General features: G+C 46.1%; 1 protein-coding gene across 2 annotated transcripts in view; it reads left to right on the top strand.

Annotated features, from left to right (window-relative positions):
- The window catches only part of AATF (apoptosis antagonizing transcription factor), a 108081-nt gene that overhangs the window by 78695 nt on the left and 3121 nt on the right, over positions 1 to 26265 (top strand). For both annotated transcript variants that reach the window (XM_075904776.2, XM_075904775.2), the window contains one exon: positions 943 to 1014. In XM_075904776.2, the coding sequence (XP_075760891.2) occupies positions 943 to 1014 (72 nt within the window). The remainder of the gene's footprint in view (positions 1 to 942; positions 1015 to 26265) is intronic.

Here is a 26265-nt window from a genome sequence, read left to right as displayed (position 1 = left end):
TTTGTGAATTCTTTCGATGGCTGTTCATCAAGGTGTAGGAATACAAATGATGCAGGCAGCCAGCAAAATAGCTTACACAGAAAACTATTGGGTTGGAATCTCCTGCTCAAAAGACAAAGGGTTTAAAACCAGTGGTTGGTTCTGAGTGTCTCTGTAGCCTGTTTAGATTTTATTGCGCACATCCCAGAGCAGGCGGGATGGACAGGCTTTTGTAAGCTTCTGACCTACTGGGAAAAACAAACTGGGGATTGAGCACTCACAGGGGTGGTGTATCTCTGGGAGGCAGCTTGTTCTAGTGGACAGTTAACTGGAGTTGGAAGCTCCGCCACTGTATGACCTTGGGCAAGTCCTTTCCGTGCCTCTGTTGTTGCCTCCCCCTTTGTCTGTTTTGTCTTTTTAAACTGGAAATTGTTCAGGAGAAGGGTTCTCTCTTACTATGTTTATGTAGCAGCTAGCCCAATGGAGCCTCAGTCTTGGCTGGATGGGAGACTAGTATTGTGGGAAAGCCGCTAGTCATCTAACCGTGCTTCCACCGATGGCTTTTTCTTTGGACACCAGTATTGACGAGTGACAAAGACACCGTTAGTGGAAGAAGGTGCACGTGGCGTCTTGGATGCCTCAGTCTTTTCTGTCTAGGGATAAAGTTCAGGTGCAAATAGCTGCTTAAGGACGCTGTTGTATTGCGCTTTCGGCTGTGATTAAGAAGTGGTTTGTTTGTTATTGCTCATGAACCATGTGGCAAGTTATCATCTGACATTTTTTTCCTTCTTCTTTGGAAGAGCAATAAAATTACCAGCTGTACATAGGGAGTCTTTAAGCACTAGCCAACAGTGAAGCCAGCATTTCCTTGTTGGGGAGTGGGACATTTCTGAGCAGGGAATGACATTTCCTTTTCTTTAATAGTTACTAATGTGCTGTCTGTTTCTTTCCTCCCTTGTTCAGGTATCATGTCCATAGCAAACTGGTGAGCTTCATGGCACCTATTGACCACTGCACAATGAATGATGATGCCAGGTGAGTAATAGATTAATTATGTTTCTCAAATGGCTTCAAGACAGCATGTTATTGACCTGTTTTTCAGATTGTCGTCCTCCCCATTTCTTCTTATCAGTTAACCATTTGTCACTGGCATCAGAGCTTGGATGTCTTGGCCCATGTCTGTCTGTGCAATCTAGCTGAGCGCTCACTTCTGTAATTACAGTAAAACCAAATGAGATGTTTCTATAAATCTCGATGCTGACTCCATGATTCCTGCTTTAAAAATCCCCCAGATTTTGAAATCTCTTAATTTTGGGGCACAACTATGGCAATAGAGCCAAATTCTTCCGTGTCCATTGGCTGTAATCCCAGGTGAAAAAAACCAAACAGGCCCTTTTCTGCAGGAGTGGAGAGTGATACACTGTACAGCCTCTTCCCGACTTACGAACCAGTTACCGACCAAGCAATTGGTCGTAACTCAGTTCATTCATAAGTCGGACCCCAGAGAGTTATATGTGACCGCGCTGTTCGTAAGCGTGGATCGCGTTCATAACTTGGGGTCCGCCATTTACGACAGCTTTGGTTGTAGCTGCGAACGGTCTTAAGTCGACCGTTTGCAACTCAGGGACCGGCTGTAGTCTTGTGAGTTTTACATACTATAAATGCTGTCAGTGCAGCTCTTAATTAGAGGTAATACCAACAGAAGGAAATTCACTTAAAAGATCTAATTGAGATCTATTGTTTATTCCTATTTAAATAATAAAAATGTCTGTATAAAGTGCTAGGATCCCTAACATGTTTATTAGTAAAGGGAAAGAGTGTAACTATGAGCTTGACAGCTTGAGAGTTACTTTTTTTTTTTAAAGTGATTTCTATAAAATGCAAATTCCTGAATTATTTATTGAATGTTAAGAGTTTTTTTTGTGGGAAGGAAGTGGGCTTAATTTACCAATGGATGTATATGTGGTACTTGAAAGACACTTTTCTTCAGGTTCATCGGATATGCATTTAATCTGAACAATTAGAATCACAGAACTGGAAGGGACCTTGGGAGGTCATCAAGTCCACTCCCTTACCCTTATGGCAGGACCGAGCACCATCTAAATCATCCCTGATAGATGTCTATCTAACATATCTTAAATATCTCCAGTGATGGAGATTCTACAACCTCCCTAGGCAATTTATTTCAGTGTTTACCACCCTGACGAAAAGGAAGGTTTTTTTTGTACACTCATCTGAAGCTTGTGGACATGAGTTGTACACTCATCGGTCTGGAATATGGCAATCATGCTTGTGCTGCTTCTCATCCATATCCTTTTGGACAGAATTGTGGGAGTAACAGTCAAAGAGTTCAGGAGTCTGGAGAGGTACCAATAAGAGCCACGAGTGACCTGGAAAGGGCTGCTTTGGGGTGGCTGATAAAGAAGTTGAATATTGCTCTATTTTAAACACATTTAGGACCCCATTTATCTGAACAGGGTGACTGGTTGTTTGGATAAACATGTAGGAGGCTCTTTCTCTGCAAATCATGCACAATGGGAGACCTAATACAGTTTGGGGTAAGAGGTTTTCAGGTAAGGGATGTTTAGAGTGATGTATGTCCACTGTACTTTCCAGAAAGAATTATTGCCTTTGTGCAACACTCGAGTTTTAAATCTCCAAAAGGAAGTTTTCTTCACTCCGTGCAGTCATCCTGTGGAACTCCTTGCCAGAGGATGTGGTGAAGGCTAAGACTTCAACAGGGTTCAAATAAGAGCTAGATAGATTCATGAAGGTTAGGTCCATCAATGGCTGTTAGCCAGGATGGGTAGGAATGGTGTCCCTAGCCACTGTTTGTCTGTAAATGGGTGACAGGGGAGGGGTCACATGAGGATTACCTGTTGTGGTCCCTCCCTCTGGGGCATCTGGTATCGGCCACTGTCAGCAGACAGGATACTGGGCTAAATGGACCATAACATTCTTATGTTCTCCATGTTTCAATTCCTTCCTTGGCCTTCTGAAAAAATAACTGAGCGGTGCATTCACAAGGCTTTCTGGATGTGACCAATCTTAAGTGAGTTTTGTGTAGTAGTGAGTCCCTAGGGTGAAACCTTCTGCTCCTCTCTCCCGCTCGCATCACTTGGAAAGTGTAAGCACAAATGATGCGGAGGAACATGGATTATGCTGCTTTACAGAGGGAATCGTGGTCGTTGTGGGTGGCCTCCAGGTTGATTTACTACTTTGTAGATGGCATTTGGCATCTTCACAAGTTTGCTGGCTGCCAGCAGGCAGCATGGGTGTAATGCACTCATGCCTTGCTACCTTGCCCAGAAACTCTTACTGGCTTCATTCTATGCTGCTCAAGTTTCTGGGTGACTCTGGAAGGGACGCCTGTCATGACTTATTGCAGGAGTAACACCTGCTTTGATCTCCGTGACAGGCTCTGCACTGTGGTGGAACAATCACAGTCTTTTGGCCAAAATTTGGTCATTGCTAGATTCTGTCTGGAAGAAAATTCTAGAGTCTGACTCTTCTCTTGGCGTACAATAAAAGGGAATGTGTTCCAATTCCTTGATCTACAGGTCAGCCTGAAGAAGGCTCATTTCATAGAACCTGGGCTGCCTCTTCTTCCATCTTAATGACTTTTCTGTACAGAGAAGGGTAGATGCTTGGTTTATTTTAACTTTTAAGCTTGATTTTATGGCAGGAAATTCTCCATCTCTTGACTATTTGGTAGTAAGTTGCTCACCTTGTCACAGAGACAACGTAGGCGACTTGCTTTTCGTAGGTTATTTTGCATTCTTCTGTTGTTTTCCGATGACCTTTTTAAAATGCATTCCCCTGTGGGTTTGTGAGAGGTGGCTAGAGGTGAAGAGAGCTGCATGAGGACTAGGGGAGACATGAACACTTGTGGGTTTTGATGGACCGGTGCACCTATGTACTACTTGTATTGATGCAGATCATGATTTGCATTCCAGTGCTAGCGTTGGCATTATCAGTAAAGATACGCTTACAGTACTGGGATTGGGTGCTTTGCTTTTTGGGATAGCTCCAAAGGATAGCATATAGGAGATATTAAAATCCATATATTTCTATAAACCTTGGAAAAGCAGCACCTCTTGCTTTTAACTTGCAAAAGTCAATCCTCAGCATAAACATGTCCCTGAACTAGTCTCTATTCTGCCTATGCAAACCTTTTCTTGTAATGTACTTCTCTCACTACCTATGTCTTTATTTATCATATTTTCTTGTAGTTAGCGGGTGGCATGATAGGAAAAAACCCGTAAGAACTGGTATACACCTTGTGCATAATAATATGTTGGATTCTAATATTTCTCTATCCCAGTATTATCTCCAGTTGACTGACTGTGACTTATGCACTGGGAATTTTAAATGAGGCTGGGGATGTTTTTCCTTGTGTGTGGTGTGTGTGTGTGTGTGTGTGTAATATCTGCGTGCATGTTAGTGTGTGTATATATATTTTCCTATAGGTTAGTCATGCACACACCCCCATGCCCCTGAAACGAAAGATCCCTCAACTTACGTGTATGTTTGTGTGTGTAAGTCTAAAATAAAAGGGCTGATTATAAGAACATGGGAATTGTCATAATGCGTTAGCTCGGCCCTTAGGTGACATTGCTGCCTCTTTGTCAGAATGCAGCAGTTGTGTGTGTTCCAAACACGGTGCCATGCCAATGCTAAATGCCCAGGAACAGGCTGGATAACAGAGTGGTTCAGAGCACCAATAGCCTGTCTGAACTGCTGCATGCTTTATTGGCCTCCGTTACCCTCCCCCACTACTTTTCAGAGAGGCACCTTGCTTCCCCAATAAGCTACATGGGGTCCAGCAACCCTCAGAAGCTATGACAGCTGATAGGATGTTATCTGTGTTACGCTGTGTCAACACAGTTATCATTGTGGTAGGGGGAGAGAGTGTTTGACATTTGGTTTACTGAAAGCATCTCCTGGGGGCTTTCACCACTTACTGCGGGTTATTCCATTGCTTGCATGTTTTACAGGTTCTTTCTCTGGCAGGAATGTGAGCAGCAGCTGCTGCAGCTGGCTGTCTGACTGTGAAGTTATTTCTGTCATTAAGTTTATCATCCACTTTGGGCATTGTGTACTTTTTAATGGCATTTAAGTTACTCAACTGTGTTTCTAGCCATACCAAAAGCCAGCGCGCCAGCTTGTCACCCACAGTCAGTTGCCAGAGTGGGGTTTTCCAGCAAATTTGCCATGCTTCTACAGCACACAACAGTCTAGCATGATTATACATTCAAAATGTACACAGAGGCAGTGCAGATGGGTGCTGGACTGGGACCCAGGAAGCCTAGCGTCTGTTGCTGGCTGCCCCGCTGGCGTGATTTTTTTTTTAGCGCAATAGTGTGAACTCAGGCCTGTAGCCCTAGGCGCTGAGATACACTTTTGTCAGTCTTTTTATTTTTATTTTTTTGCCGTGTGAGCATACCCTAGAGCTGTGTAGCAGCATGTAGCAATGTTAGACAACAGTTGAGGAAAGGATGAGAGAACTCAGCATCCAATTTAAACTGTGAGTGAATTTAAAACAGGAAAGACAACTCTAGGCTTGAGCAAGGGAAAAGTAAAAATAACAGATGGTAGTAACGGGTAATTTTATTGTTTGCTAGTGCGAATCACTAAATTACTCAGCTGTCCAAAGGCATGATCCCAGAGTAAATGAGACCCTATGCCACCATATATTGTAGTCTGGAAAGTTTTAAACCAGAAACAAGTTTTTAAGCCTAAAGGAAGATATAGGGAGGATCTGAACTAGTTAAATTTACATGTAGGTCACTTGACACCACTCAGACAATGTAAAGGGGCCTAAAATGTAAGACTTCTGCTTCTATATACAGGTGAATTGTGCTTACATCCCACGTGCCTTGTAAAGGAGCATCTAAAACAGGGGTGGGCAATAATTTTTGATGGAGGGCACTCCCAAGATTTTGGTAAGTGGGCCGCACTAGAGGGTGAGGGGTCTGGGACAGAGGTTGAGTGCAGAAGGAAGCTCTGGATAGAGGATTGGAGTGCAGGAGGAGGGGCTGGGGTCTGAGAGGGAGTTTGGGTGAAGGAGGGGGTTGTGACTTGGGGCAGGGGATTGGGCTACAGGGTCCGAGAGGGGTTATGGGTGCAGGAGAGGATTCTGACCAGAGGAAGGGTTGTAGGGCAGGAGGTGCAGGGTCAGGGAGGAGATTGTGACCTGGGGTGGGTGCAGAGGGTTTGGGTGGTGACCTGGAGCAGGAAGTTGGAGTGTGGGAGGAGTTGGGATGCCAGAGGGAGGAACTTACCTAGGCTGCTCCTGTCCAGCTGCCCAGTGGGATCCTCAGGCAGGCTCCCTGCCTGCCGTAGCCCCAGGAAACTTACAGTGGCTGCTCCATGTACCTCTCTGTGCTGCGTACCGGGGGTGGGGAGGTGGGTGGGAATCATCATGTGCTGTCCCTGCCCAAAACTCAGTCATCTGGCTAATAGGAACTGCGATGTTTGGGCTGGGGGGGCGGGGGTATTATACGAAGTATTGTGCTCTCCCCCTCCCCCCCCAGCACTCAGTGCAGAGAGGCACATGCAGCAGCCAGCCACTTTGAGCAGTTTGGGGCTGCAGCAGGCAAGGAGCCTGCCTGTGGGCCATATCTTGCCCGCCTCTGATCTAGAATGATGTAAATAAAAGTCCAGGCCTCGTTGTGTGTCAGCCAAATTTTCTGTGACAAAGAGCCAATCCCTTTGACAAGAAATAACCTTGTGCATGTGGCTACACCAGTGTTTAGTTCTCATCAGTGTTTAGTTCTCAATTTAGAATCTTCTCTGCCTCTTAGAAACAGGATTGGGTCAAAGCACATTAACAAAAGTACGTCAGAGGCTCTATGTGGACAGTCAGTACATGGCAAGCTGGTACAGGATAGAGTCACGCTCCAGTGTGCCGTGAACTAATCGTTCATGTAGACAAGCTCCTGGTCTCCTGCTGGCCAGTGTGCAAGGAAAGGGATAAACGGTGACTCCTGAATGGTAAGCACCAGAACAAGAGGGAATTTTGTTTTGTGTCCTGGATCTTCGAAAAGAAATGTACAAATACAATACAGCCTCTTAAAGTGCTTTGTCAACATCACTGCCACATTCCTCCCTATTCTCGCCTCTGCTTGGAATAATAGAATTCATGCAGGCAATTAATCTTCAGCTTGCCACTTTTTCGTGCACCCAAAACATGGACATAGCTGTTTAACCTCGTATTCCCATACATTATGTGGTAATATATGGTACACTGATGGCCTCTGACCTTTGATATTTTAAACCCCTGCTTGGTGGTGTTATTACTATTGGAAAGGTGAGTCTTTTAAATAGATCTTTTAGGGTGTGCATGTGTGTGTATAGATTTAGATTTAAGATTTAAATGTATTGATAGTATCTTCACATAGGTGTACAAATCCCAGTTTTAAGTGCTTGTCTGACCTCCTCACCTGATGTACTATCGCCACATCCCTGAAGGATTATAAATCCCCATTCTACTGATGGGGAGCAGAGAAACAAGAATGGCTAAGTGACTTTCCCAGGGTCACACAGGCAGTCTGTGGCATAGCATGGAATTGAGCCCGGGCCTCCCAAATCCCAGAATAGTGCCCTAATCACTTGGCCATGCATCCCCTTGAGGAAGACTAAGTGGTTAGGGACCCAGCTCCCACTGAAAGGTAAGTAACTGGCTTTTTACAGATGACTAGAGATTACAATTCAGGACTGGAGGCACTTACCTGAAATATGTGGTTTTTGTGAGGGGTGACTACCCAGAGTTATTAGGCCCAATTGTGCTATTGACATACCCTCAGGAGTAAACACTTCCAGGATTGGGCCCTTCATTAGTAGGATTGTTTATATTATGCATTTTTATTAATATTGTTATTGCAGGGTTGGTGTGTGCGTTCCTGAATATGTATATATGTGGACATGCACCCCTCCCTGGTTGTGCCCGCTTTTCACCTGGCCCCAAGCAGCTGTGGTGACAGAGGGCTGGGGTTGTCCTCTCTCCCCAGGGCAGCCTGCATCCTGAACCCCTCCTCCCAATCTCACCCCAGAGCAATGATTTAAATGAGGCGTAGACGTTTTTCATTTTATTTCCCAAAAACCAAAAAGAAATTGAGTTAAGGACCTGAACAACGCCAGGTAAATCTTCTAGTAATACGTATGTTGTGAAAAACCAAGCCACTTGCCTCAGTGTTTCTAATAATGGTACTGTCTTAGTCAAGTATATCACTGCTGGAAGTTTGAAAACTTGCCCAAAGCCGTTCCTTAAAGATATGGATGCTTGGCCCAAACCTTCTTATCTCTCAAGAAGACATAGGCTGTTCTGAGGGGTGAAACAAGACTGGCCAAATATGCAACATTGATATAATCAGTTGGAGCAAGAGCAATATTTTAACTGGTGCTACCTTTTAACAGCGTCATTAAGGGTTCTCATTACTCTTTTATTAGAGACTCACTCTCTTTCTTATCAGATTACAGAATGAACATAACTCATGGCACTGATTTGATCTCTTGTTAAAGAGGATTACAGCTTTGCATTAACTCGGATTGACACAGTTTATAATTCGCTTGTTGGTTCCCCATGATGACGGTGTCACACACTTGACCCCCTCCTCAGCTGTGCTGCAGGAAAGGACACCCAGACATCGTCATTAAAGGCCCCCCCCCACCCCCCCGCTCAGAAAAGGGAAACAAAACAGGGAAGGCTTTTCTGCACTAATGTCAAGAAGAATAAATCCAAACAAACATCCAACTACGCTCTCAAGTGCGAAGTGACATTCAGGGCAGGGGGAGGGAGGACATGTATTAGCTTTGGGGTGGATTATTTAAAGAGGAAAATGGTTTCATTGTTTCAAATCAAAACTTCGCACTGGCCGCGAGGTGGGTCCATGCGAAGAGTGTGCACATAGACGTGTAATTGGATTCTATCGCCCTGCAATATCTTCTCTGCTGGGACAACTTCCTTCTCTTAAGGGAGCTGAGGCCCCATTGAGATGATACAACTTTGTTGTTGAGTTTGTTCCTAGTTAGTGCTTTGGGCTGTGTCATCACATAGGGTGGCTAGCATAACTGTTACTTACTCTGGGTATTTATGCCACGTGTCTCCTTGCTGTATAGTAAATCCTCTTAGGCTGTAATACCAAGTTCCTCCAGCTATGTCTGTGCCACTGGATTAACTGAAGTGCCCTTCTCTCCACTCTCGGTGTAGTTGTATACTCCAGTGCATTGCCCAGATGTTGTGTGTATCTTGCATGCACGTGCTCGCCTGGTATGGGGGGGAGCTGGCCAGGTTATGACCGAATGCCCTGAAATGCACAGGCACTGTGTGGTTATGAGATGCGAAATGGTGCCCCCTGGGTACACCACATGCCTGGTGATCAGATCTGTGGAAGTGAGCCATGGCCTGGTTGCAGGAATGTGGTTGGCCTTGTAATGTAGAGGGGGCCCAGGACACTTTTCCATCTCTGACGACTGAGCCTAACTATAGAGTAGATATATAATACGTAAATATAGTTCTATAAAATAAGAGAGTTTCTGCCTGCAGGCCCCTTGAGTCTGCGTGGTTTCCTTCCCTCTCTGTAGGAAGTAGCGTTCTTGTAGTGCAGGCTTCCTCAACTTCCATTCAGCCCTCACATGGCCTTCTGCTGGAGGTTCTAATTTGCAGCATGTGTAGAGAGAAGAGGTGATGGCAGAGGGTGCAGGGTAGTTTTCTGCTTCCCTTGGTCCCAGTGTAAGTAATGAAACTGATATTGATGGAGCTTATTTTAATGCCCTTAATAGTAATTCTGATGCCCCTTCCCTCTGAGAAGCCTGTTACTAGGAACCAAATTGTATTCACCTTCACAGCGCTGCGATGAGGCTGGAAGACATTTATGGATGGGGAAATAGAGACACAGGTGATGGGAAAGATTTTCAATATGCTCAGGGATTTAGGAATGCAAGTCTCATGGAAATCCATGGGGTTTGTGCACCTAGATCCCTTAGGTGCTTTTGAAAACTTTGCCCCTCAGTCATCCTTGCCTAGGGTAACTCAGGAAATCCTTGGCAGAGTCTGGAATGGAGTCCAGATTCTATTCTGGTGCCTGGTCTCGAAGATCATCCTTCCCTTGCGTGGATGACCATTGTAGGAAAACACATAACATCTTTTACTACTGGACTGTGAAACACGGGGGTCTCCTTGTCGTGTTCACATCCACAGGGCGTGTGTGTGTGGACAGTCACCTCTAAAATGTCCTGCAGTGAGAAGAGCTCAATCTGTTGAGCTTATCAAAAAGAAGACACTTGATTATGGTGTCAAGTGTCTCCCCAGGGAGGAAATATCAGGGACTAACGGACTCCTTAATCAGGTTAACAAGAACCAAAGGCTGGCACGAAAGGCATACAAATTCAAGTTAGAAATGAGTCACTAATTTTTATCAGTCAGGATGATTAACCACTGGGACAAACTCCAACAGGGAGTGGTGGATTTTCCATCTCTTGATGTTTCAAGTCAAGATTTAGATGCATTTGTAGAGGGAGACTTCAGTCTAGTACATGTCGTTGGGCTCAGAGCAACGACTCTGAGGTTCATGACTTGTTACGCAGGATATGTGGGAAGAGTCTCAAATCCCCTCTGGCCTTAACATCTATTAATCTGTTCCAGCCATTCGGTCATCCCAAATTCATTCCAACAACCCCCCGATGACTCCCTAGCCCTTAGGGTGCATGCCTGTGTAATACGCATATTTTAAAAAAAGCAGAATAATGGAATCCCCTTCAGATCCCAAATGGCTAAGAAATATAAACTTCAGCTGACACCATTCGTGGACCTGTCTTGTAGTGCAGCTCTTTTGTACACATTCCAGGTGTAGGAGCAGGCTGGCAAATTATTCTTTGGTCAATGCTAATAGCATCTATGGCATCATCAGAAGGATGTATTTGCTACGAAGGTTTGACAGGTTTTTCTCCTCACAGTGAGAGAAGTCCAAGCCAGCTCTTGCAGCATGGTAATCAGTATGGAATACAAATTAACTCTTATAATTGGTGGCTTCATCCCTTCACGCAATAACAAACTCACATTGTGCTTAAATTATGGAGGTAAAATCTCGTTTAATTGGTTAACTTCCAAGTTAATTGGTTAACTTGTTGAGCAAAAAAGGAAAAAAGGAACTGAACTGGGCAGCAAAACTTGATGGGGGAGGAGGGGAGGCTGGGTCACCTCTCCTCCCCCCTCCCGGAATTTCTTCCCACACACCCAGTTTGGGAACCCATGCTCTAGAGGAAGCCACCTCTTGCCTTTCACCAACTCTCTGCTACTGCCTGCTTCCCTGGGCCACTTCCTCGTAGCCCCAGCACCTTCTCTGCCCTTTGTGTCAAGGCCCTAGTCTGGCAGTTGTTAGCCTAGAGCTCTCCCCGTCTCTTCAGACCCTGCCCAGCACTGCTCTGTCCTAGTGCTGCTTCCTTTCCCCCCCTGGGAGTGACTGAGCTTCTTTCAGCCTTGCAGCTGCCTTCTTATAGGGCTCAGTCTGGCTTTGATTGGCTGTTTTCAAGCCTCCACTTGATTGGCTGCCAGCCCCTGATATGCTGGGGCTTTGTGCAGCCTGGTTTAACCTCTTTCATGCCGGAGCAGCTGCCGCACTAGACAGTTATATAAAACAGCAACATAAAAAACCTTCCTGGATTTGCATATGCCATTATTAAAACACCTGATTCTTATTTTTGTTGTCTGTCTACTAGGCATGTTAGCATGTAGTCATTTACACGCGTAACCAGTCAGCCTGGGCTTATTGGTTAATCATAACGATTGCATGCAACTTCCCCTTCCCCACTGCCTCTGGGTCAGAGACAGCAAGAAGCGGGGAGAGGTGAGAGCTGGTGCCCGTAGGGAGTCGGCTCCCTTGAAGCTGCCTGTCCCTCCTCCCCCTGCTGCCTTCCACAGAGGCAGCAGTGTGGGGGCGAGGGGCAGGCAGTAGCTTGTGCTCCGGGCGAGCTGGCTTAAAGCCCCTGCCCCCCCCAAGTAAACGTGCAACTGCAGTGGTTACACGTTTACACAGTTAACATCCCTAATCCCTACTATCATCTGGAGAACTTTGGGTGGTGGTGGTAGACAGTTGTATGCATTACATGTGGTTGGTGTGTATATGCCTTTGGAGGGGGGTGTTGTTCCCCCCCCCTCCCCACACACACAGAGTGTTATGTGTTCTGCATGATATGCGTGAGCATGGTTGCAATTATAAACACAGGTCATACTTCTATCCAAGATTGTTTTAACAAGTCTTATCACTCTTCACTTGTATACACTGAAAGGTAACTGTTTTGTTGTCTTAGTAGATGTCCACTAAATATTTTTCCTGTGCAGCTTGAGATTGGAGTAGCATGGAGAAACCCGTTTATCTTTCATTGCACTGTTCTTAATTACAAAAAAAAAAAGTACAGACTTTCTCATACAGGTACTTACAGCCTCGTTTTCTGTCTTATTCAGTCTTGCCAGTTTCCAAGCATGTATGGGAAAAGTTGTATGTATAATGCTGCAGACTATACTAGCTTTTTGTCCAAGAAAATACTGAAGTGCTAAAAAAAAGCAGGCTTCTGCAGTATTCCCTGTAATTTTCCCTGTCTGTATGCAGAATAAATTTTGTTTTGTGCACTAAGGCCTGTGCAGATGTGTGCCACCAGTATACATTGTGCTGGGAACTTTGCTAATCTGCTGGGCATTTGAACCTCTCTTGGGTGGCCGCCTCAGCACACATCTTACAGGGAGCACTGGTTCTCTAAATTCAGGGTTAGATCACAAAGCATTGTGGTGGACTTGTTACTACTGGAAAATTTTAAATCCTCAATGGCTGTTTTTGTAAAACATTCGCTCTAGTCTTACCGCAGCAATTGGGCTTGAAGCCGGAATTGATTCATGAAAGTCATGTAGCTTGTGCAATTCAGGCTCAAATATGTGGTTATGGGTACAAACCCAGTGTACTGTGAGAAGGCTGTTCTAGCACCAGTGCTTGCCAGTGTGTTGAAAAAAAGAGGAGATTAACTGGCCGCCAGTGAGGTACTGACTCAGACTGTTTTGGTCAGGTTTGACCTGGGTGGCACATTCTTCCTGATCCTCCTTCCTTACTCTTGAAGTTAGCACCAGTGCTCTGTCAGTCACGGTGCGTCTGACTGTGAGCGGTGGGGGGTGCGTAGTAGGAGATCCTGGCATTAAAGGATTAATTTACTTCCATTACATAAGAGTTTAAAAAAAAGTTCATGAGATGCCAGCCTTTACTCAGCATGCTCCGTCTGTCAGGTATTAAACCACCGAAAGACTGGATTAATGGAGGAATTTGGGTGCAAGGGCTGTCTATCAAGCACCCTTTGCAAGTATAGAATTTACTAAAATAAACCAAAGTGACACTTTCTGGCACTAGTGAGCCAGATGCTTCTCTCTTGCACATGTGTAAACCCAAAGGAATTCTACAGACTTCAGCAAAATGACTCCAGATTTACATAGGCATCACCAGGAGGAACATTTGGCCCATTCTGTGTGGGTTTAATGTTGATTAATGCTAATATCTGGGCTAATTCCTTTGAATATTTAACTTCTCCCGACCTCAGCTCCCCCACCTCCCCCCAAAAAATCTGCTAGCTTGTAAATGAGCTCTGTTTCCTAAATTACATCAAGACTATCTTAGAAACAGGTTCTTTTCTGGGGCTTGTTGACATTACCTGGGTATTCTGTTTAATTATCCATGGGGGACTGTCCCTCCACCACCCTTGCAGATGTCCCACCTGGCTGATGCCTGGAAATGCACCGTTAATTATATTATTCTGCCTGAGCCATTAGGGAGAATGATTTAATTTAAATTATTAAACAGATGAAGCATTTTAACTTTCTCATATTATTTTATCAAACTTCATTTTAAATAAAGTGAAATATTAATTTATGTCCGACACAAAAAGTTTCAATGGGTGGCAGAGGTGGGGAACCTTTTTTGGGGCGGGGGACACAGACCCATAGAAAAATCATTTGGGGACCCCACAAATGAGAAGCAAAAAAACTCCTCCAAAACCCCTCAATCCTCATGGATGTGGCCCCCAACTGAGACTCCTCACTGGCGCTCCAGCCCCACGGGGCAAGGAAAAGAGACAGGGAGGACTGAGGTTCAGGGCTTCACTGGCGCTCCAGCCCCATGGGGCAAGGAAAAGAGACAGGGAGGACTGAGGTTCAGGGCTTCTCTGGCGCTCCAGCCCCACGGGGCAAGGAAAAGAGACAGGGTGGACTGAGGTTCAGGGCTTCCCAGAGGCCAGATTTACTTTTCTGGCATTCCAGAATTAGTGGATTTTGTGGATTCCTCCTTAGGCTCTGGGGTAGGGACAAAAATGAGGGTTTCAGTGTGCAGGGCAGGGCTGCCAGTGAGTGGGATAGGGATGGGGGTGCAGGATCTGGGCGAGAGGTGGGGTGCAGGAGAGAATGAGGGTGTGAGGTCTGTGTGGGAAGTAGGATGCAGAAGCAGACTGGGAGTAGGGTGTCTGGCCGGCAGGAAGGAGCAAGCGCAAGGGAGGGTGCAGGAACAACAGTGGATGCAGGAACAGGGTGGGAGTAGGTGTCTGGCCAGGGAGGTTGGTACAGGAGCAAGGGAGGGTGCAGGAGCAGCTTGGGGTAAGTGTCTGGCCAGGGAGGACGGTGCAGGAGCGGGCTGAGGGTGCGGGGTCTTGGTGGGGAGTGGTGCATGAAGGGAGTGGGGGGTCTAGGGTCTGGGAATGAGGGCGGGGCAGTTACTTGCTTTTGCGCTGCGCGCAGGTATCATATCCCAAGCACAGCCTCCCACTGTTCCTATTGGTCAGAACTCGGCCAATGGGAGCAGCAGGGAAAGCTTCCAGGCACTGCATCCATGCGCTGCTGTTCTGCTTTTTCCCAGCTGGGGAGGGGGAGGAGAAGGGGAAGTGGCAGCGCACGGAACCACTTCTCGCCCTGCTTCTTCCCTGCAAGCGGGGAGGGTTGGGTCTTTCTCTCTTCCCCCCCCAGTGGGAAGCCAGTGCTGGCGCTCCAACCTGCTGGAGTGTCAGCATGAGCTCCCCATTGCTGCGGGGAGAGGGAGGGGGCTGAGCTCCAGAGACTGTAGTTTGAGAACCACTGACTTAGCTGTTTGCTCTGAAGCATGCTCTTTCCACAGCTCCTGTGTATTACTTTGTTTAATGGGTGGAGGGTTTTTTTACCAGTAGTTCCTGCTTTAGAAGTTGTTTCATGTATAAGCAGTTAAGCATTCCATGGCTTTTAACTATAGTTGTGAAAGGGCAGCCCTTGGTATTTGAACACAGAGCTTCGTCTTTTCGAATCCGGCAGTCACGAAACAGAAATTGTGACCCTGGCTAAAGCCCGTTCTCTGAAATCATCAAGACCTTGTATTTAATATTCAGCATATTTAGCAAGGAGCCAAACTCCTGAGTTATGAAAATTGCCTTTTTAAGAAAAAAAAAAACTGTTAAGAGTCTGCAAAATGATTTGTGAGATTGCAAGATCTCCTTTGTAAGACAATTTGTCTTCTCTTGCATCAAATCTGTTATAAAACAGTCAAGCTGTGAAAGAGGGAAATCATCCCAGGCACATGAAGTATTAAAGTACACAAAGAAAATTCCCCTCCTTGCATTGTATATACGTACACAGACAATGTTACTGACCAATCTACTCAATGGGCGGGTAAAAAAAACCAAGGGATATCGGGGAGGCAAATTTAAAAAAAAATGTATTAAGGAAATTTATGATGGGAATTGGAACTGCATACAATGGTGATGTAGTACATCAGAGATTTCTCCACCTCCCCATAGCTCATTGCTTCAACTACTAATCTGCACCCACATTTCTTCTGCCCTCACCTACTTCATCTTCAGGTATCTGTCTAGTGCTCCTCGCAGTGCGAAGAGTAGACAAACCAAAACGAGAGGAGGTTCTCTCACTGCCCAATTTCCTGCTCTCAAACACTGAGGGCAGATAGACTGTTATTTAGGTGGCTGTAAACATGCAAGATAGAATAAGGGAGAATATCTAGGTTAATGAAGTGGGTGACATTCTAAGAAGATGCATTTGAACCCCATATCTGGCTTGAGTGCCTGGAGGGGGAAATACCTTGAGAAACAATCCTTCTGTGTGTCTTTATTCTCTGCCTCCTTCTATCCCTCCTCTATGCGATGTGCAGAGCCCCTTTGTTTAGGGCTAGAACTGGCTTTCTTAAATATTTATAAATCTTGCGCCTGGTCTCATGAGACAAGCCAGAGGTCACATGTCACCTTTTGTAATTTAAAGCCGTGGGGCTAAAAGCATTTGCACTGGCTCGAAGGACCCAATCCTGACCCGACCAAGAGAGAGGGAATTGAAACAGACCTTTCCGAATCTCCTTCAAGCACTGAGCGTGGTGCGGATAGCTGTCTTGCTGGGTAATTTATAGCTTGAGTTTTGCACTCCTCCATGGACAGGACTCTAATGGGGAAATGAGTCAGACAGTGCCACCTTGTGGCCAGATGCGTCTTAAACTGGAGGAGTCGGGAGTTGCATGTATATCTGACAGCAGGGACCTGGCTGTGTGGGAATTAACTGCACAATAGCCCCAGTTGCTTGTTTTAAAAGACACTAGTAATTTAACGCTAGTTTGGTGAATGCGAAGTATCTTATTCTGCTAGGCATATTCAGCCAAAGCTAACTTGCTGCTGCGTAAATACTGAGCCAACTCCAATACAGAAGATGCTGATTTTATAAAGGGGGGCTTGCTTTGTCTTGTTAGGTATCTGCCTTGCCTTCCAGGGAGGAGCTTGTAATTTGACGTGGGTGAAAGATGACTGGAAACAGAAAGATCACTTTCAGTTTTGGTAGAGGTTGTGCGCCCATGTTCTCTCTCTCTCTCTCTCTGTGCTTTTCAGACTGCTGTTTTCCCCCTGGTTTGTATGGATTTATAATTTCTTGCTCCATCACTGGAATCTCAGAGTCTGTTAATTTGAATATAAACTCTTGCTTGGGCCTATCCTAAGTATTTTGTGTCTTTTAAGTAGCTGGGTAGGACTGTGTAGATGGGGCAAACGGGAGGTAAATAAAGCAAAGAACGCTTTTACAAGAACACAGCACAATGAAGAATCACTGCTACATTAATATAGCTCCAGAAACAGGGAGAAAACCCCTTTTAAATATGAGATTTCTCTTTCTTCGCCATCACTCTCCTGTCATTCAGCAATATTGCAGACAAATGCAAGGCCAATGGTTTAATACAGTAGTAAAGAATCCTTTTATTTTCATATAAAGCCACAAACTTCCCCTTTCCTTAATGAGAAAAGTAACGAAAATAAACCTATCACATAGACTCTAAGTGGAATTGAAACCTGACACCTGAAACTTTAAGACAGAATTGACCACATGAAATAGTGTTTTGATTAAATGTTTAGCTTTTGCATGATTCTAAAAGGAATATAAAAGGCATTTTTTCCCACAGTTTTGTGTAACTGATTGGTGCAGTGTCATCTGGCCAGATGTGTTTATATATATTTTGTAGTTGCTGTTTTATTGTAGCCTCAATATTTGCAATGTAGAAAATAATTGTGTGTTGGCTACCTTAGCTGTAGGACATCATTCATCTAATTTATGCAGCAGATGCAATGCACTTGCTAGTTAGACTTCCATTGGCTTCATTATTTTGATGTTAATCATAGATTGTTGGACGTTTCATGAGATCTCATCGAGACGCACATTTTTATTCTATAACCGAAATTATGGCGATGAAGGGCATTCTTTATGTAATCAGACATATAAGTGATTTAAAAAAAGAAATTAATATTCAAACAGCATATCCCTTGAGTATCCATTTACCTTTTGCAAGGGGTTGCTTTCACCTATGCATTGAATTCACTTCGGATGACGAGGGCCAGTTTATATCACATGTATATTTTACAAAAATTAATAGCATGATTATAATTATATTTAAATATGGCATTACATTATATTATAATATTAGCTCTTCTGTTGTGTCTTTTTGCTGGCCAGCTCTCATTGAAATAATGCCACGAGAAATCAAAAAAGTAGTTTGTGTGGGTATCTTTTGAAATTTTACACTCATTTTAGACTCTTTTTAGACTATTTGTTAGATGTGTTTTTGTAACTAACGTTCATTAAAGACATTCTAACCCTGTGTGTGCGCTTGTCTGCTTTTGTTAGGAAAGGCTTTGCATGTAAACAGCCAGTCAAAACACTGTATTAATATTAGGAATTTTGAGGTTGGCAAAGTCTTGTCTGCTGGGGGAGCAGGAGAAGCATATGTGGAAGATGTGCTTTTAGGTTTTTTTTTTAAATAAAAAGGGTTATGCATTTAATCACTAGCAGTGGTTCTCAACCTTTTCTTCATTTGTGGACCCTACACAATTTGAAATGGAAGTGCCAGGTCCCTTTTGAAAGGCTTACACATAATCTAAGGCGCCCCCAGGATCCAAGGACCACAAGTTGGAAAAACCTCTGCTCTAAAGAAAGTAATTGTTTGATTTCAGCAGCTCTTGGGCTGTGTCTACACTGCCTCGATCTTGCACAAAAGCGGCCGCTCTTGCGCAAAAACTTGCTGCCTGTCTACACTGGCCGTGTGTTCTTGCGCAAGTACACTGACATTCTAATGTATGAAATCAGGGCTTCTTGCGCCAGAACTGACGCTCCCGCTCAGGAATAAGCCCTTGCGCAACTGTTCTTGTGCAAGAGGCCAGTGTAGACAGGCAACATGAATTTGTTGCGCAAGAAAGCCCGATGGTTAAAATGGCCATCGGAGCTTTCTTGCACAAGAGAGCGCCTACACTGGCATGGATGCTCTTGCGCAAAATCACCTCTCTTGCACAAAAGCACATGCCAGTGTAGACGTTCTCTTGTGGAAGAGTTCTTGCGCAAGAAGCTGCTAGTGTAGACGTAGCCTTGTTGTTTTGTAGCCAGTTTGCATCAATATGGCAGTGCGGCCGAGGGGAATGAGCCCAAGGTTGGGTGGAGATCCTGGGTTCTAATCCTGCTGTGCACTTGGGCGAGTCCCGTTTCTTCAATTTGCAAAATAGCAATACTTAATTTCCCAGGAGTGTTTTGAGGAGCAGTCAGTGTTTACATGGCTCTTTACTAGGGGAAGGTAAGCAAACCACTGGTTTGAGCCCTGCAGGAATTTTACTCCTGCAACCCCCACCTCCACCTGGTCTGTGCGCTGAATTAGGATGACCCTAGCAGCAGAGTTTTGTTTTTGTTTTGTTCACATGATCCGCTGTTGTGAGAGATTCCTTCAGCTCATTCATTTATATGTGATATTAATGTCATTAGACGACTGGACTCTTTAAAGTTGATAGGAATGCTGAATGAAGAGTAAGATGAAACATAGGCACATGCATGTGCACAGACCGGGAGCTCCAAGCTAAGGAGCTGGGATTGGGGGGAGGGCGTGACACCCTACTGGATGTATCTAATACAGGAGTGGGCAATACATTTTGGTCGGGGAGCATTCCAAGAATTTGGTACATGATCATGGGCCGCATGATATTAATGGAGGAAGTGCAGGGTCTGGGAGGGAGCTCGGGGTAGGCGATTGGAGTGGAGGAGAAGGTGTGGAGTCTGGGAGGGGGCATGGCTGCAGGAAAGGATTCTGGCATGGAGAAGGGTGTAGGAGGGAGTGCAGGGTCTGGGTGCGGGTTGGGATGTGACAGGGATTGGGGTTTGGGAGGGGATGTAGGGTCTGGAAGGGGGTATGGGGTGCAGGAGAGGATTCTGACCTGGAGGAGGGATGTAGGATGGGGTGCAAGGTCTAGGGAGGAGATTGTGATCTGGGACAGGAGTGTAGGAGGGGGTGCAGATGGTTTGGTTTATGGCCTGGGGCAAGGAGCTGGGGTGCTGGGGGTGGGTGGGAGATGGCAGCCGGCTGGGAAGTGCTTCCCTTAGGCCACATCTGCCCAGCAGCTCAGCAGGACCCTCAGGCAGGCTCCCAGCCTGCTGTGTCCCCACCTGCTGCTCAAAGCAGCTGGCTGCGGGGGCCATGTGTGCCTTTTGCATGGGAGGCCCTCTGTGTGCTGCAGGCATTGCCCAGGTAGCTCCCATTGGCCAGAAACCAGCCAATGGGAGCTGTCTGGGCCATGCTGGTGGCTCAGACAGCATGCGGTGGGCTCTCCTCCCTGGGGCGCGTGATGGGTGTTGAGCAGCTGGGCCTCTGGAAGGCTGTGGACCGGATCCAGCCCATGAGCCATGTTTTGTCCCTCTCTGATCTAATACCCCCCTCTCCCTCTGTCTTTGGAGTAAGCATGGAAAAATGCATAAATAATTAAGCCAAGGTACTTACACACACATGTTTTATGGCAAATGGCTGTGTGGTTTGTGATAATTTTTTCCAGAAACAGGTTTTATGATAATACAGTAAAAATATTAAATTAGAAAATGCCTCACTAAGGGTGATAAAACCTTACTACAGTGGAAATAGGTAATTATCCCCTCTACAGGCTAAATGACAGTTTAAAAGAAATAAAAATGTTAGTGCTCATTACTTCCTTTTGTGGGTTGCAATAAAGGGTAAGTTAAATTTTAATTCAAGGAAGACCCCTGTATCGACCTGCTCTTTCAACACACTCTACCTCAGGTGTAAGTACTATTAATTACTCCGTCTCTGTTATTCTTCAGCACATGGCTAATACCAATATCCTTTTGTGCTCAAGCCACCTTTCCCTCGCTGACTTGGGGTGGGGTGTTTTGACTCACTAGCTCAAATCTGCTTTTTAATATATGGGGGGGGAGGGAGAGAAATTACAAATTTTTTAGCCAAAATCTGAGTTCATTATACATAGCCTTCGGGGGCCTGAAAGTATTAAAAGCCACACTTACCCCGGTGAATTGAAACAGAGACAAGGTTAAACCCGGAGGATTGATGAGTTTTACTCTCGGCATGGTAAAATCCTGCGGAGGGGAGATGCTGCCGGGGAAAGGTAGCCTATGTAGCAGCCATAATAATAATAAAAAGGTTGGCTTTTTGGGGAGGGAAGCTGGCTGGCTAAAACATTTCTTCCAAATCCTCCCCCTTTCCCATTTGCAAATAACTATGCTCAGCGGCTGTCAGTCTGTGGAGCGGGCTGGAATGTGCAGGTAGCTGTGCTGGACTTCTGACTTCAGGAGGGAGCACGCATGCCCGTGCTTGTGAGCCTGTTGGGCTTTTCGCGATCCACTCTTACAAGCGAGGGGCCCCACAGCCGAGCAGCTGGGCTGGCGTGGCGGGACCGCGCCTTGTAGAACTTGGCGTTCTGAGTGCTGGAGCTTCTCAGAGCCCAGGCAGCATCACCCAACTGAGCACGAGACCGTTCGTGCCCCTGCTGCACTTGCTTTAAAAACCATTTTGCTAATTTTGGCCCCTGAGTCCAGTGTTAGTGAAACCCCCCCTGCCCAGGGCGTAAACCAAGCAACCAAACCAAATTGGAGAAACCTTGAGAAATCCCTGCTGCACTGCTAGAGAGAGAGTCACTTCTCAGACTGATAGCAAATGTTCAAGTGAGGAGTTACTGCTATTGACAGGTGCCTGCGTGCTGCCCGGCAAAAATTCAGTGCTGCTGCAGCTACTTTTTTGGGGGAGTGGGGTTGTCCAGAGAGAAAAAGCGTATGTGTGTGTGTGTGTGTGTGTGCGCGTGCATGCGCGCGCTTTTAAAACTTCCTTACAGCACTGATGAATGGGAGAAGGCACTCTCAGTGTGTAGGGGAGAAGAGGCTGTAAATTTCAAAGTGCTTCTCTGGTGAGCTGAGTTTGCCTGAGATGTGACTTAGCCTTGGTTTTTCTGGGCATGTGTTTGTGCCCTTGAAAACAACCAAGTCCAGAGGTCCAACATTCAAAGCAGACCGTGTCCTTAGCACAAGCCATCAGCCTGTTTTACTGCTTGGCTGCCAGGTACAGTCAGGTAGGTCGCACCTGCTGTGCCACTGAATGTCCTGAGGATGTCGGCGCGCTCTTCTGTGGCCATTGGCAGTATGAGTGGATGATGAGAGCTCAGCAGGCCGTTGATGGGCTGGCCTCTGATTTGTGTGCACAACTGCAATGGGATGTGGATTCTGGTAGGAGAGGAGGCAGGTACGTGACTGATTTTGCTTTTTGTCATAGTGTGATGGCTCCCAACCAGGGCTAGCTGCTTCTTGGGGAATCTGTTTTAGATTGTTCCTGCATACAGGGCTCCGTTCCCATTTCCTGTTCGAGCTGTTCCAAAGTGTCCTGCTGCAGGGATTCTCGGCCTTTCACATCCTGTCACTTTAGTGGTACTTTCCTCCCATCTAACCCCAATGAAAGGAGTCTCATCTCCCCTATGTTGCCAACCCACGTTCTGCTGAAAGGGTTGGTGACTCCATTCCCTCTTCTGCACCAGGTGTACGGAGCCCAGAAAGTACCACAGTGGAAGGGAAGCCTTGTGGGAAAGGCTCTGGCGATTCGGTTTCCAATCTCGGTTCTGCCATAGGCTCCCGCTGTCACTTTTGATGTCAATCCCTCACTCTTTCAGTTCCCCGTCTGTAAAATGGGAAGGGCACATCTCTAATTCACAAAAGCATAAATTTCTTAGTGACTGCAATTCAGCTACTGTAGCTATGAACCGCATAGACTTACCCCAGAGAGTATAATAGCCCACTTCAATCCAGAGGAAATAATATTCTGCCAAAGCTCCTTGGCTCTCAGAAAGTTTGACAGTAGAGTCAGTGCTGCAGGTAGGACTACTTCTGTTTTAGTGCTATAGGCTCCCCAAAATGTGCTATATGGGGTATATTTGGTTGGGAACTGTTTTGGTGACAATAGAGGTGTTTGAACGTGAGTTATATGGCCGGCTTTGTACCCTTAACTGTGATGTGGATGGTGGATAAAGAAGAGAACAGCGTGCTACAGAGCAGAATGAGTGTGTGTGTGTGTATAGGCTGTTGGGTATAAGCATATTGAAGGGGAGGGTTGAGGTGGGTCTGGTCTCAGGGCACTATCCAAAGTTGTCTTATGCCTGCTATCTCCAGTGCTCCCTATCTGATTTAGAGGTAATGACGGAGTGAACATTTCCGTCTGATGGTGGCTTGGCCTTTTGCAAATGAGTCTGATGGGTCTTAGCAACAGAAAAAAACAGGACTGGGAGACTCTCCCGCACATCCTGGAGAACACAAGACTGGATCTTATCAAAGAGCCCCAGAGTAAACACAGGGTGCGTCTAGACTACATGGCTCCGTCGACGGAGCCACGTAGATGAGTGTACTCAAAGGGAAATGAAGCGGCGGTTTAAATAATCGCCGCTTCATTAAAATAAACATGGCCGCCACGCTGTGCCGCCGATCAGCTGATCCAGCACAGCACAGCAGTCCAGATGCTCCGCGGTCAACAAGGGAAGCCTTTGTCGACCGCTCCGGTAAACCTCATTTCATGACGCATACCAGAGCGGTCGACAAAGGCTTTCCTTGTCAACTGCAGAGCGTCTAGACTGCCCACTGTGCCGGATCAGCTGATCGTCGGCACAGCGTGGCGGCCATGTTTATTTTAATGAAGCGGCGATTGTTTAAATCGCCGCTTTATTTCCCTTTGCCGAGTACACTCATCTACATGGCCATGTAGTCTAGACACACCCATAGAGTGGGAAGCCTGTGACTCTGGGGAAATGGAGTTGGTCTCCCCACGTGCTTTGATAGAGAATAAGTTCCGGTCTTGCTTTTGACTTGTCCGTTCTTTAGTAACTGGCAGTTGTCTGTCTAATGGCTCTTGTTGGCTCTCCGTGCCTGGTGGGTGGAAATCCAGGGGAAACGGGAGCAAGTGCAGATCATTAAGGGCTTCTCTGGGTTGGGGTTGGAGTTGGAATGGATAGGTTGGGGGAAAGTGTATAGAACACTAGAACTGGAAGGGACCTCAAGAGGTCATCAAGTCCAGTCCCCTGCCATTGTGGCAGGACCGAGCATCATCTAGATCAGTGGTCTCCAACCTTTTTACACCCAAGATCACTTTTTAAGTCTCAGAACAGGTGAAGATCTACTGCCTCGCCCCACCCTTGAAGCCCCACCCTCTCTATTCTCCTCCTGCCCATCACTTGCTATCCCCAGCCCTTATACACTCTGATAAACAGTTTATTTTTAAATTATAAAATTAAAATCACATGTTTATACTTATGAAATAAATGGTCTGTTTTTAATTCATGCTATTTAAATGTCAAATGAAGCATTTACAATTATACATTTTGTTCTCTGCTATTTTGTAAATCTAAAATCAAGTATTGATAATTATATATTTTTTCTTCCAATAACAGTCTTGGTGTGACACCTGTGACTGAACAGTATCTGCCAGTGTCTTGAAGTCTGAGTTGTAGTCTGAGATTGCTAGTTGTATATAGTCCATCAGATGGGCATCTGTGATCCTGCACTCAGCCTGGGAAGCTTGCTCCAGTACAGCTGGAGCTAAACGCAGCCTCCCTGGGCTGAGTGCAGGGCAGCCAGGCTGGAGGGAAGAGAAGTGTCTGCCTGGCCAGCTGGCCATGGCGCTCAGCCAGGGTGCACCAAGCTCCACATGGGCAGGCGCAGAGGAGAAGCCGCCGATCAGCTGGAGCATGGGGCAGCCTCTTTCAGCTGAAAGCCAGTCAGCTGGCTGGGGTGTTTCAGCCCTCCCAGCCTCCCAGCTCCCACCATTCCTCGCAGCTACTCTCCTGTGTTGTTGCTCGGTGAGTAGCTGCTCCTCAAATGAGGAAATCTAGTGTAAATGTACTGCGCAGTTCAGAGAGGGCTCAAGAGCTACTCTTAGAGCCCCTGAGATCTACCAGTAGATCGCGATCTACTGGTTGGTGACCACGGATCTAGATCATCCCTGACCAACATTTATCTAATTTCCTTTTAAGTATCTCCAGTGATGGAGATTCCACAACCTCCCTAAGCAACTTATTCCAGTGTTTAACCACCCTGTTAGGAAGTTTTTCCTAATGTCCAACCGTAAACCTCCCTAGCCCATTGCTTCTTGTCCTATCCATGAGTATCTGCTGGCGTGAGTAGTGGAGTTATTCTCTGCCTGGAAGAGCCTTCATCTGGACAAAAGGAGGCTGGGGACTATAGGAAGCCAGTAATTAGTGCATATGCCTCTGTTTTCCTGAGACCTTCTGTTGGCACGTGTCCACAGGAAGGCTGCAAAGTGGCCACATTTGGCATTAGAATTTCTCTTTCTGAGGCCGTTGGCTGCAATACGATTAGTCCTCTTCGGTGTTTAAAATGAGCGGAGGGGAGGGAGGAATGAAATCGGCGACGTTTCTTTAAAAGGTTCCAAACCACTCAGCCTTTCAAGTTACTTTGACATGAGCAAACGGCGGCGTCTGTGTGTCAGCTTTGCCCACCTGAGTGTGAAATGATGTTCTATCAAAACACCGGTTTCAGCATTTCCCTCTCCACTCCTGACATGTGAACCCTGCTGCGGACAGTAACTGCTGCTTTCTGCCCAGGAATTTCACTGATATTGCAGTACAAGTGGAAACATTTGCTCAGTGGTAATGATGGGGTCTGGCTCGCGCAAGCAAGGCAAGGTTGGAAGGCTATGATTGTGAAGGACTAAATAGCATCGCTCGCTGCATTTTTTTCCCCCAGTCAAACGATGGAGTCTTAAAGTCACAGCGTCCTTTTTGTCAGAAAAACTGCCTGCTTTATGCTATCTAATTTCTCAATTGAAACTGCAAAAGACAGTTATACTTACGGGTTAATAGGCAGGAAGGCTGCACAAAGTGCAGTAAAGGCAGGAGAATGCAGCACTCCTTTTATTTATTTATTTGAAAAGGGTGATGAAGATGCTTCGGCTTCAAAGCCACAGGCTGTGGTGGTTCAGAGGGATGGTTTGTGGGTCAGGAGGTTTGTGTATTCCACTGGCTGTTCTGCATTTGTACAATATAAAGAAGAGGGTGAGGGCGAGGGCTCCCCCGTGTTATTAAAAGGCAATATGGAGTTTTCACTCTTACAGCAGCTTATTTCTTTCTGGCCTACTGACCGTGGCACATTGTCGCGGGAACAAGCTGTGGCTCTTCAGAGCCCCTGGCCACCTCCTGTCGTTCATTACACAACTCCCGTTAGTTCTCGCCAGACCCTAAACTTCCCCCTTCCACCTCTCTCCTGCCTCTCGTGCTGGCTGCAGTCTGCATGGCAAACAAAGCTTGTCTCTGGCCCACTGAAGAAATGCTCTTCCTTGCTCCTCCTTGCTGTGTTCAGTCTCTGGTAATGTCTGAAACCTCCTGCTTTGGTTACATTTGAAGAAAGTGTTTCAGGATTAGTGACCATTTGTTGCTGCTGTTCTCTGTAATTTAAACTGGCCTCAGCAGCAGAGGCTGGCTGAT

The sequence above is a fragment of the Pelodiscus sinensis genome, chromosome 21 (genome assembly GCF_052426305.1).
Source record: "Pelodiscus sinensis isolate ZL-2025 chromosome 21, ASM5242630v1, whole genome shotgun sequence".
Lineage (NCBI taxonomy): Eukaryota > Metazoa > Chordata > Testudines > Trionychidae > Pelodiscus > Pelodiscus sinensis.
Note: the sequence above shows the minus strand (reverse complement) of the source record. Positions and strands in the feature narration are given on the sequence as shown.